This window comes from Physeter macrocephalus, unplaced genomic scaffold, assembly GCF_002837175.3.
Source record: "Physeter macrocephalus isolate SW-GA unplaced genomic scaffold, ASM283717v5 random_401, whole genome shotgun sequence".
In the NCBI taxonomy this organism is placed as follows: Eukaryota; Metazoa; Chordata; class Mammalia; order Artiodactyla; family Physeteridae; genus Physeter; species Physeter macrocephalus.
The window spans coordinates 20519-32950 of record NW_021145687.1 but is presented as its reverse complement, the minus strand read 5'-3'; the positions used below and the strand labels follow the sequence as shown (position 1 = coordinate 32950).

Here is a 12432-nt window from a genome sequence, read left to right as displayed (position 1 = left end):
AAGGGGCCTGGCAGGGAGGGCATCTCCCAGGCGCAGAGCTAAGAGCAGCCCTCATTCTGGGGTCAGGGTGACAGCTGCTCTGAGGCTGTAACTAGGAGGGGACCTGAGATGGGATCTTCTCACCTCACTAGTGTCTCTGCTTCTGCCTACCTTGCAGTGCGGCCAAGGATTCTCCCAGCAGGAAAATGGCCATTGCATGGGTGAGTTGCCTGCCGGTACCAGGGCACAAGGCAGAGGCCGGACTCTCACTGGGGAATGTCAGCCTGGGCCCTGGCAAGGCTCAGGTTGCAGACAAGGGGCGGAAGGGTGAGGAGGCGAATGTGTTGTTTGTCCCTGAGGCTTCAGATGCCAAGACGACCGCCAGTTGACTCGGCAAGGTGGGAGTGATGGTAGTGACCAGCAGGCTGAGTCACTGCAGCTCTGGGAATTGGCAGTGCTTCCCTGCCATGCGCACAGAGAGAATGCGGGCTGGGGAGGAGACACACAGCCACCCGGACAGAGCTCACAAGGAGGCCTGGCTCCCCGGGGGCCGTGGAGGCTAGGGCGGGCATGCATCCTCCTTCCAACAGAGCAGCAAGCAAGGGGGCCGGTGAGCAAGGGTGGGCATGGCTGGGGGGCACCGGAGCAAACCAGAGTGTAGCATGTGGTCACAGTACAGAAGGGAAATTGCAGCCTTGTGCAGTGCTGGGGGGCAGGTAATTGCAGCACGGCCAGGCTCCGTGAGGCAGCTCTGTGAGGGTCCAGGGACCTTCTAAAAGTCCCCCGAGGGTCTGGGATGGGCAAGGGGCAGCCTAGAGGCTCAGCATCCAGAAGGTCTTCAACCCAATGTCTTCCATCCCAGTGACCAGCAACGAGGGGTCAGGCCAAGGACTCCACCTGCCCTTTAGATGCTCAGGCAGCTTTCTTCCCAAGTCCCCTCTGCAGATACTCATCAGCCCCGGGTGAATGCGTTTACTACTGAGATGCAAGAGTAAACAAGAAGGACGCAGTCCCTGCCCTCTTGGAGCTTAGAGCCAATGGGAGGGGCACACAAGTAAACAGCGATGACCACACAGCCTGAGCAGGGCTGGGGTGGGGGAGGGGAGGGGACTGCGGGAGCACAAAGGTGGGGTCTTAAACCAGTCTAGGGAGGGTCCAAGAAGGTGTCCCAGAGAAAGTAAGGAGTGAGTTGAGACCTGAAGGGTTATGAGGGGTTCGCCCGGCAGAGGGAAGAAAGTGTTCCAGTGGAGGGCGCTGCATGGGCAAAGGACCACAAGTGAGAAGTGGAGGAGGATGGCTCGAAGGGTAGCTTGAGGAGGAAATTAGTCCCCTCTGCTCTTCATGTCCCCTCTGTAGCCACTCTAAACAGACAGTGCACGTACACAGAAATTCCAGCACCTTCCCCATGTGCTGGGCAGACCCCATGACATCCCCAGTGCAGCCGCCACTTCCTTTCACCATCCAGCAGACATCCGTGTGCGTCCTACATAGCACCTTGCGCGGGGAGCTGGGGGTGCAGGCCAAGCACCTGCCCTGGAGGGGCGTCCGCTCTAGTCTGGGAGACAGGCCACAAACATGTGACCCGAACGCTGGACGAGATGAGTTAAGAAACCTTCAAGCAAGGTGCTCTCTGAAGACTCTTCTAGATGGCGTGGACAGGGAGAGGACCTTTGAGCTGAGACCTGAAGGATGAGAAGGGTCCAGGCACAGAAAGACTGGAGGGAGGGGCTTTCCTGGCAGAGGGAAGAGCGGGAGCAAAGAGCAGGATACAGGAAAAAGGCTTGGTGTGTCAGAGGGACAGGAAGAAGGCCAGTGTGCCAGGAGAGGATGGACGAGCCAAACGCCAAGTTAAGGAGGGTCATGAGGCCCTAGAAAGGTGTCTGGACTTTGCTCTCAGGTCCCTTTGCAGTTAAGCAGGAGAGTATAGGCCAAACCAGCAGACATGGGACACATAATCAACTGAGCAAGGAACCGCCTGGGAGCCATCCTTGTTAAGGGCAAAATAAGCCGCTCATGACACCGGAGGATACAGAAAAGACAGGACTATCTTGATTCTTCTGAAGGAGTGAGGGAGGCTGGATGGGGTAAAAAACATGTGGTTCACATTTTCAAAAGATCACCTGGTTGCTGAATTGCAGATAGAATTGGAGGGAGGGGGGAAGCCAGGAGGCCAGGAGGGAGGCAGCTGCAGAAATCCAGGCAAGAGCTGCTGGTGGTTGGGGACAGGCTGGTGGCAGAGGAGTGAGAAGGAGGTGGCCAAATGGGAGAGGTACTGTGGGGACAGAACTGACAGCATCTGTTGTTAAATTGCCTGCAGAGGTAAGGCAACCAGAGGAATCGGGGATCACTCCGATGTCTGCTTGAGCAGCCAAGTGACTGACGGTGGCGTTGATTGAGTTGGGGAAGATGGGAACAGGGGGCAGAAGAGGCTTGAGGGCCAGGGGGTATCTAGAGTTCCATTTGGACCTAGTAAGTTTGAGATGCATGGTAGACAGATTTACAAGTCTGGAGCCCCAGGGAGAGGTCGTGGCTGGAGTTGGAAGGTCTGGAATCATCCATATACGAAGGGACCACCTAGAGGAAGTGTGGTAGATAGAAGAGAAGACCCCGGACCAAGCCTGAATGCCCCCCACGTGTAGAGGTCAAGTACAGGAGGAGCCAGCCAAGGGGACTGAAGCGAGGAAGTGGAGGCCCAGAGAGAAGAAAGGACGTGCCCAAGGTCACGGCGGGGAGGGGTGGGCAGCAGAGCCTGAGCAAGGATCCACTGCCCACAGCCCCCAGTGAGTGGCTCCTCTTGCATTTCAGACACCAACGAATGCATCCAGTTCCCATTCGTGTGCCCTCGAGACAAGCCCGTGTGTGTTAACACATACGGAAGCTACAGGTGCCGGACCAACAAGAGATGCAGTCGGGGCTACGAGCCCAACGAGGACGGCACAGCCTGTGTGGGTGAGTGGAGCCCCCGCCATGGTCCAGTAGCAAAGGGAACTTGCCTTCCCCTGGGGAGCTCTGGGAGGCCCCAGATCCAGGTCCCCAGCCCCTGCCTTCCCCTGGCTGGAGGGAGTCTCCCTAGACCCTCGTGGGGTCTCCAAGGAAGACCATAACAGAGGCTTGGAGAAGCCCTACCACTACTGCCATCATCTGAAGGGCCCCTGGGGTGCTGTGTCCTGGCCAGAGGCTATTGCTCTTCTTGTTCCTCCCCTTCTCACATTTCCGAAAACTAATGTTCCCACCTTAAGTTCAGCCCACCTTTCCTTACCTGGGATATAGACTAACTCCTAGTACTCACCTTTGTCTGAATTTCTGAACTGCTATTTGTCTTCTTCCTCCCAAACGCTTCCCCACACCCACACCCCACCCCCACCCCCTTTCTCTTTTTCCCATTTTCTATCTCTCTGCCCCATGCTTTTTGCAGCTCAAGTGGCCTTTTTAGGTGGGTATCCTTCTGCCGCCTTTAGAATCTCTGAGCCTCTCTCTCGGGCCTCATCTCTTTCTCTAGGCCTTGGACTTTGCCTTCAGTTATATGCACTTTAAATTCCATCAATAAAGGAAAAAACAAAAACAAAACTAACAACCTTTGTGGCAAACTAAATCTCTCCCACTGCCTGTCTCTCTCTCCAAGCCCAGTAGATTCTGCTGCGCGCTCCCTCTGAATGGACCGCGGGGGCGGCCATCTTTGAAAAGGGAAGTTTGGGAGATATTTGTGTCACCTTAGTTGTTTGTGAAGCCTTTCTTTGCATGCTTTCTGAGAACATGTTTTTTACCCCATCCAGCCTCCCTCACTCCTTCAGAAGAATCAAGATAGTCCTGTCTTTTCTGTATTCTCCAGTGTCATAAGCGGCTTATTTTGCCCTTAACAAAGATGGCTCCCAGGCAGTTCCTTGCTCAGTTGATCATGTGCCGCATGTCTGCTGGTTTGGCCTATGCTGTTTCTGCTCTGCGGGCCCTGGCTGCCCGTGGTAGAGAAAGCCATATTGGGGTTGGTGGTCATGATGGGAGAGGGAAAGGGTGGCCCTTTGGGACTCTTGATAAAAATGTTAACGTTTGAACTTGCGAAGTCTTCCAGCCTCTTTCTGGAGAAATCATGCCAATAAACTCTCTGCTGGGTATTAGTGTCTAGCTAGTGAAAAAAAAATGTGTCTGAGGCAAGTAGAGCTGGTTGGAATGCTGAATTAGCAGCAGCCCTTCCATCACATGGCCCTTGGAAAGCAACTCATGAGATAGAGATAGTGTCTGCCCCAGGCATAAGCAGTGGTTGGGTTTGTGCATCAGTGTTCACGTGTCAGGGACTGGGGTTTGGACCAGGTAAGGGATGTGGGATGAGCAAGGGACAGACGTGGAGTGCTCTGAGGAAGTCACTTCACTCTGGGCCTCAGTTTGCCTCATCTAAATGACAGGAGAGTTGAGCCTAAGGGTCCTTTCCTTTCTAAGACCCCTTAATATGTGGCTGGACATAGGCATGGCTAGTGTCAGGTTACCCTGATTTCTAGAAAGAACCTTGCAATTTGGTCTCCCCTGCAATATTCTTGGAAACCTGGAAGCTCCTGGAAGCTTCACCTGTGGGAATGATGTAACACCTTAGAATACTTTCATGACAAGCTTCAGAAGTGAAGGTGCGTTATAAATCACAGATCTATTCTTTATGGGGAGAAAAGGCACCCCAAGATATAATAAAATCACACTTAAGAATGCACCAAGTCTTTTAAAAATATATTTAACAAAAAAACCTACCATTTTCTGATATAATAATAATATGCCCCATAAATCACAAACTATTAATTCCTCATAGCTAGTGTTGTTTTTACACTCGGAATAGGAGCTTAAATGAAAAGTTTTAAAATAAAAACAGCTACAGTTTCACAGAAAAGGTACACCCACTTAAAAATCGCTCCACTTCTGGGAAGCCCACTCCTGTGTGTTAACATGGAATTAAAGATCTGAAAGGGCCCCAGAGATGAGGCTCAGAGAGATGAAGTGATCTGCCCAAGGTCACAAGCCAGCTGGTCCCCGAGCCAAAGCTGGAGCCCTCTGCCACCACCCCATCTTGTCAGGGGGGTAACAGACAGCGCTGTCACCATTCAGACTATTCCCTCGTCATTCTGGAAGATGCTGCCTTTTTAGAAAAGAACAAGTGGATCTAAGATAGTGAGATAAGTAAAACCCAAAGCCCACAGAAGCGATGGTTCCAAAGGCAATGGTAAATAACAAGATAACAGTGTCCATTGATTGGCTGCACACACAACACGAGAAATAAGGGATAAGACAGCTAGTGTGACAGCCTGACAAGGACATCAGGAGATCCGAGGTGACAGCAAACTTCAGAGGTTGCCTTATAAGTAATAACCACGAATTCCTGCACACTGAGTTTCTTATAACTGGGTATATTTGTGTGGTTTTACCCTACTTGGTGGGTGGGGCCAGATGAGTTAAAAGAGGAGTTCAAAATCCCTCCAGCTGCTAAGAGCACAACTACAATATCCTGACTCCAGGGTAAGAAGGCTTTCCGTTAGATTCATTCTTTCGTTCATTCAGTCTTTCAACAAATATTGGCTGAGCACCTATTATGTGCCAGGTACTGAGCTAGGCTCTGGGCATGCAGTGGTAAGTGAAGGTGACGTGGTTGCTGTCCCCATATTGCCTTCCTCCAGCCAGATGGAGGAGCCCAGGGCACGGGATGGGAATGGGACTCAGAGAGGCTTTCTAAAAAGTCTAGCTAAATTCTTGGATTGCTGTACCAGAAAGCTAGCTCTCTGCATTCGTTCATATATTTATTCAACAAGCATTTATTGAGAACCTCCCTCCCGTGTGACAAGCACTGGGTCCCTCCCATGAGGACTGTGACAATGAGGGCGTCAAGTTCCCTGCCCCCAAGATGCTTGTGCTGGAAGAAATATGAGGCTGAAGATACAGAGGACAGGCAGGTACTGAACCAACTCAGCATCACCTGCCCCCAAATAACAAGACCTCCCCAGTGGGCCAGGAGCCCAGGCTTTCCAAGCCCAATGCCTCAGTCCAGTGTGTCTACTGGTCTGTGCTGAACCAGCCACGGACGGGTGGGCACAGAGCCGCACCCAAGCTAGCCAGGCTCAAGGTCACTCTTTCTTCTAATTCCTCTTGCCCTGTGGCCCGTGGGCACCCAAACCCTTGCCTTTCCCTTGTGAGCACAGACAATTCAGTCTTTTCTTTGTCTGCTAATAGCCCCACTCAGGCTCCTGACATCTTTGTTGGCTTCTGCTGGACCTGAGTTTGCAACAGAAATAGCAAATGCCTTCAGTAATGGAATGGGCTAGAAGGGATTATGCAAATGGGGAGCTGGAGCCGCTGAAGGGGGCAGCCCTTACTCACTCTAGCAGAGCAGGAAGATGGGCCAGCATGGCCAGAACTTCCCATTTTTCAAGAAAAGCCAGATAATAATAATACCATTTTTACTCTGCCCAAGAATGCTCCTCTTCCCAGGAATGTACCCCTTAAAATGACAGTAACAGCTTCCATTTAGTGAGCTCAGCATGTCCGGGTCAGCTCTAAACTAGATAGGAATCAACTTGTTGAATCCTCACAACAATCCCCGGAGGAAAGTGCTGTAATCATCCCAGTTTTACCGAGACGCATGCGGCTGGAATGGGACAGAGGAAGGACTCTGTCAGGGCAATCTGTCCCCAGCCTGTGCTCTCCCTTCTGCATTCGGGTTGGCTGGCTGGTTACACAAAAGCACCGTCTATCACGCTGCCCAGGGTCAAGGGGTGGGTTGCGTAGAAGAAATGGAGTCCCTGGAGGCCTAGGATCTGAGACAGTCTCCCCAAAGTGACATTCAAGCTGCGAGAAGAAATGGCAGTACCTGTGCCGAGTCCCCTCACCAGGCACAGAATTGTGAATCACCCACGTGACCTCTTCAAGCATCTACTCAGCTGCCAGCCCTGTTCTGGGGAGGTGCCATTCTGAGGGCCAGGAGTTTGATTTTGTGTCACTCTGGCTGCTATGGCCCCCTCCCAGGATCTGGGCATCGCACCCTGACCGGCGCCCGCCACTGGACTGCAGCTCAAGCAGGGGTTCCACTCACGCCTCTGAACAGGACCCTTGGTCATCCTTCCAGAGTCACATGGAGACAGGAGGACGAACGCTTCTTTTTCTCAGTGAGCCAGCTGGGTTTCTCCAGCAGATTCCAGAATGATACCCACCCCTCCTCAGACTCTCAGCCCAGGAGACAAGCCTAGTCCCTCCCCTTCTCTCCCTCCCCGGGGTCAGCCATCGTCTCTCTCCTTTGGTGTGGACCAGACCCCAGCCACGTCCTGTCAGGGGCTGATGTTGCATCTCCTTAACAACAGACACATCCTAGAAGGAGGAGGAAGGAGGGCGAGAGAACACAGGCTGGTTAAGTCCACAGATAATGCCAACCCCCTCCTTCAGCGCTTGTTCTCTGAAGTGGCCGAAGGGTAGGCCATCAGAGAACAATGAGAAGCAAGAAGAAAAAACCCTCCCTGGGGAAGGGAGCTAACATTTACAGAATGCCTGCCGTGTGCCAAAAACTATACATCTCCATTAATCCCCATACGCATCCTATGGGATAAATGCTATTATTCTATTTTATGACCAAAGAAACTGAGGCTTAGAAACAATAAGTTACCCAAGGTCACACGGCTAGTTAAGTAACTGACACCCGGGCAGATTACTTAACCAGGTATCACTCGGCATACACTAGACACCTACTATGTGCCAAGCATGGTTCTAGCGGCTTGGAATGTGCATCTGTGAACATCACCGGCAAAGATTCCTGAAAGCCCTGGTGACATATGGCAGGCACTAAACAACATAATAAGTAAAGTATATAGTACGTTACAAGTTAGGTGGGAAGGAGGAAGCAGCATTAAGGCAAATCGGGAGCGCTGAGATAGGCAGAATGCCATTCTAAATAGGGTGGCTCAGGGTAGGCCTTGCTGAGAAAGAGGTATTTGAGGTAGGTGAGCTGTGTTTGAGCCTCAGTTTTCTTATCTGTAAAATGGGGATAATACCTACCACACAAAGTTTTTACATTAAACAAGATGATATAAAATACTTGACATAGGGCCAGCCTGGCACCTAGTAAGCCCTCAATAAATCAGAAATGTTATCAATATTACCAAGTAGCAAAGTTCAGGATGGAGCCTAGATCTATTCAGTGCCAAATCTCATGTGGCTCCCAGCACAGCCTGCCGTGGCCCAGGTCACCGGGAGGCTGCAGTGTGGGAGATTTGGAGGACATTGGCCGCCCACAGGGAGCTGAAGCAATCTCAGAACCGAAAATGGCCATGAGGGAGCAGACCAAACCTTCCCGGGGCCTCGGCTGTGCTGAAGTGTTCAACTTAGTTCTCACCAGGTGCCATTTCCCAAGAGAATACTCATAAAATGCGGTAAACCCAGCAGGGAGGGCATGGCACTGACTGAGCTGCACAGAGCAGGAGTCACCAGCAGCTGGTGAACTGGCCCAGGGATTCGCCCCCCACCAGCACGGAATCCTAGATCATTAAATACAGAGGCACCTGAGACATCATCTAGTTCTGCCCCATCCTTCTCATATGTGGAAACGGAGGCCCAAAAATGAGCAGTGACCTTCCTGAGGACCACAGCCTAATTGGGACTCTGACTCCTGCCTGGGACTCCTTGCCTCCCTCTGCTTCCTTCTCCAGAAAACTCAGAGCATTTCAGAAGCACAGTTGCATCAAGCATTTTAGAAATATGGGGGCCAGTGCTTGTCCTTTCTATCATGCTGACACAGAATCAGAGTCAGGGGAAGTGCCCGCCAAGTGAATCCAGGCACCGTGCTTGGATGGTGGAACACAGCCAGGACGAGAGAGCCAGGGGGAGGTACCAGGTGCCGAGAGGGTCCCGATCAGCTGAGAGAGGGGAGGCTGCAGACAGGGTCAGGAGCATAGGGGATGAGGCTGGGGACAGAAGGAGAATCTGTGTCACCCCTTCCCAGGAAGTCCTGCCCAGAATCTCATGACCTCAGCATGCCTGCCCACCTGCCTTCCAGAAGGGGCCCAGAATAATTCCAGTAAAGGTAACCCATTGTCCTTCTTCATGGCCAGACCCAGAGAAGTCACGAAGGATTTATGCCCCAGAATCATTTAACACCCCCCGCAAAAAGATCTAAGGGCTGACTCTCCTCTCCCAGCCCGGACCTGCGTGCGGAGCTCTGGGGGAGGGACAAAAGCACAGCCACGTCCCCCGAACTGCTCGTGGGGACAAAAGCAGAGGAACACGCTTAGGCCGAAGGGAGGAAGGCAAACCCCACAGATACCTTCTCTGCACTTTTCAGTCCCCAAGCTCAAGATGTATAGGCCTTGAAGGCAGACACAGAGAGGACAGAGGGAGAAGGAAGCCGGCAGCTTGCAAAGCTTCACCCAGGGCAGAAGGTGTCTCGGGTGTCAAAGACCACATTCTTTCTTACAAAGCTGATCCCCAAACCCTGCAGCCCGCGCTCCCTCCTTCTTTCCTTCCATCTCTCCTTAAAATTCTCTCTTCACCCTGAGACTCTGGGATCAGATGGCTTGAATCAGGCTTGAATCCCAGGCACCCCACCAATGCACTCCGCAGTGGCCTTAAACCAGCAGCATCACCTCTCCGAGACTCAGTTTCTTCATCCACTGCAAATGGAGGCATAACCTCATTGAGCTTTTGTGAGGCTTCGTCGAGATAGAGCGTATAAGGTGCTCAGTTTGTTAAAATGCAGATATTATTATGAAATCTGTTCCAGGCCCTTTAACCTCCTGCTTTCACTTCTAGCAGTGCCTGATTTTACAACAATCCATAAGTCATTAACTGGGGCGATGTTAGACCTATAAGAATCTTTCCCAATGAGACACAACCATCACTCACAGTTATAAATGTGGAGTTCATTTGGGGACCGGCCTGCACAGCATGTTCCCTTTGAAGAGCTCCAGTCCTGTATTTAGATCTGCTCTGGGGAGCACAGGGCCGATCACTATCCATCCATTCACCTGCTTCTCCACGGTCTGCGAGCATCCGTCTCAAGCCAGGCAGCCCTCTCCCTCACCTCTGATCCACCAGTCATCTCCCTGTACACATCTTCTCTGTATCCATCCACTTATCCGTCCATCCATTCACCTATCCATCCACCCATGGTACTTCACCCTCTAGGACCCCAGGGCCAGACTTTCCGGGCAAAGCACTCAGCCCCACAAGGATTTACCACCTCAAAATAATGGTGCCCAGGAGCACCAGGCAGGGGCCGAGCGGGGTCAGGATGTACACTTCCTCCCCTTCCCTCCCCTCCCAGGTGGAGATCATGAGCAGAGCCACAAGATCATAGCCAGGGCAATGTTATTAAAGCTGCCCAGAGCAGGGGATGGCCTGGGGTCACCATTTAATTCAGTCACTCGGTGACCACTTACCTGTCTGTGTCTGCATCTGCCTAAGCTGCTTCTCAGTGGCATGTTGCCCCAGGGGCCTGAGGATCTCACGTCTGTATGTTCTTGTCTCTTCCTGCCAGCCTGTGATGGGCTGCACTTCTCGTTCACCTGCCAAGGGTGAACTTCACTGCACCAGGCACTTGGGGTGGGGGAGGGAGGTGGTAGAAATAAGTAAGACAAGATCCCCGCCCCCGCCAAGAGTTCGGAGAGAACTGGGACAGGAGGAAGTCCGTCACCACCACAAGGTCTTGTAAGCTGTGTATAACATTTCCCCTTCCAGGGCCTTGCTCAGCACAGCTCTCAGGTGGTAGCTGGTCCCCGATCACTTTTCCATTACAGAAATCGATAAACTTGAATTACTCCAAAATAACTAGCCCCTTCGTGCCCCTGCAAATCTAATTTTTCTGTGTCTGCATTTGCCCACATGCTTCTCTCTGAGCCTGAAATCTGTCTTCATGAGTCAGTCCAGGCAGAACGGAACCTTTTGTCTGACTGTGACACACGGTAGCAGAATAAGAGATGGATTTGGGGTCGGACACTTAGGTTCAAGCTTTCGCTCTGACACTAACTAGCTGTGGGCACTCGTGAAGCCACTTAACCATCTAATTTCCTCATCTATAAAATGAGAATTCAACTATAACCACCCACAAGAGTGTTAAAGAGCAAAATGGAATAATACTGTACAGGAGTTCCTCGCATATATTAGGGGATCAGTGAACCCTTGGATTTTGCTTGTTCTATGCAAGAATCTGGAACCTGGCTATAAATCTACATCATGAGGCCACGGTATAATGAGATCCTAGTGTAACTCCAGCAATAACAATCTTACATTGGAGAAACAGATTATCATTTACAAAGATGCCTTCTCACCACGCTCTCATTTTGCAAATGATAAGCTAAGACTCAGTGCGGTTAAGCAATTGACCAGGGGTCTGCAGACCGGTGCAGCTTTCTGACCCCCTCCATACTCTTCCACCTCCTCCATCATCCCTGTCAAAACCACGAGTCCCTGTGCAGCTCTGGGACGCTAAGTTCTGCTGTCCAGCAGATGCTGAAGTGACAGGCCCTTTAAATAGCCTCTTAGAGGAAGAGCTGTGAGCACAGCACAATCTGCCCTCAGTGCCGCCAGGAGAATAAATCCTCCCAAAGTCACCTGAGAAGCGTTCTGTGGAAACCTCGGAAGGCTGGACTTTGAAAAGAGGGAAAGAACACCTATTTCATGCCAGGCACATTCGTGGCCAGTTTCTCACCAGCTCCTCAAAACCAGTTGTTCTTAACCTTTTGTGGGGGTCACATACCCCTTTGAGAATCTGCTGAAAGCTGTGGATTCTCTTCCCCAGTTAAAGGTACATCATTCTGCATACAAGGGCAAGGGGTCAAGATTAAGAGTTCCTGGCATAAACCTGGGCTGTTCTAAGATTTTCTTAGGTACCAGGGACCTTCTTTTTTAAACGCCCCACCCCTCATCATATCAAACATTATCCTATACATCCTCAACCCGCACTAAATCACACAGACACACACACACACACACACACACACACGACTTGGTTAAATTGCAGTTGACTGTTTGACAATGTTACATTTTGTAGATATGTAATAAAACATTAATTTCAGTTTTGTGCTTTCTTTTCCTATTTTGAAGCCAATGAACTTTCTTGGAAAATTTCATTAAAATGTATCATACTTATAGAAAATATGCAAATCTTAAGTGTACAGCTCCGTGAATGCTCTGAAAGTGAGCACACCTATGTAACTGCTGGAGAAACAGCTCATCAGGAGTCCCCAGAATCCCCCAGGCCCCCTTCCACTCGCTGCCCCCCACCCCAGGGCAGCTGCTATCCTGACTGCTAACACCATAGATTAGTTTTGCCTGTATTAGAATGTGTTATAAGTGCAATCATAGAGTTCATACTCATTTTGTGTCTGGCTGAATTCATGGAACCAATCAGCTTTTCCATTCAGGTCTCAGATATCTTCAGAGGCCTGTGAAAAGCTCATAGGCTCTAGGTACCATCGAAACCAGGGGTTCTCAACCTTGCCTTCA

General features: G+C 51.1%; 1 protein-coding gene across 3 annotated transcripts in view; it reads left to right on the top strand.

Annotated features, from left to right (window-relative positions):
* LOC102974572 (cartilage acidic protein 1) overlaps nt 1-4630 on the top strand; it is a 34857-nt gene extending 30227 nt beyond the window's left edge. The window contains exons 9-11 of one of the 3 annotated variants that reach the window (XM_028485452.1): nt 158-200; nt 2785-2928; nt 3395-3694. In XM_028485452.1, the coding sequence (XP_028341253.1) occupies nt 158-200; nt 2785-2928; nt 3395-3513 (306 nt within the window). In that variant the 3' untranslated portion in view covers nt 3514-3694. Of the gene's footprint in view, nt 1-157; nt 201-2784; nt 2929-3394; nt 3695-3752 lie in introns of those variants that run through there. The other 2 variants (XM_028485450.2, XM_028485451.1) reach the window with 2 other exon arrangements.
* Nucleotides 4631-12432: the final 7802 nt, after the last annotated feature.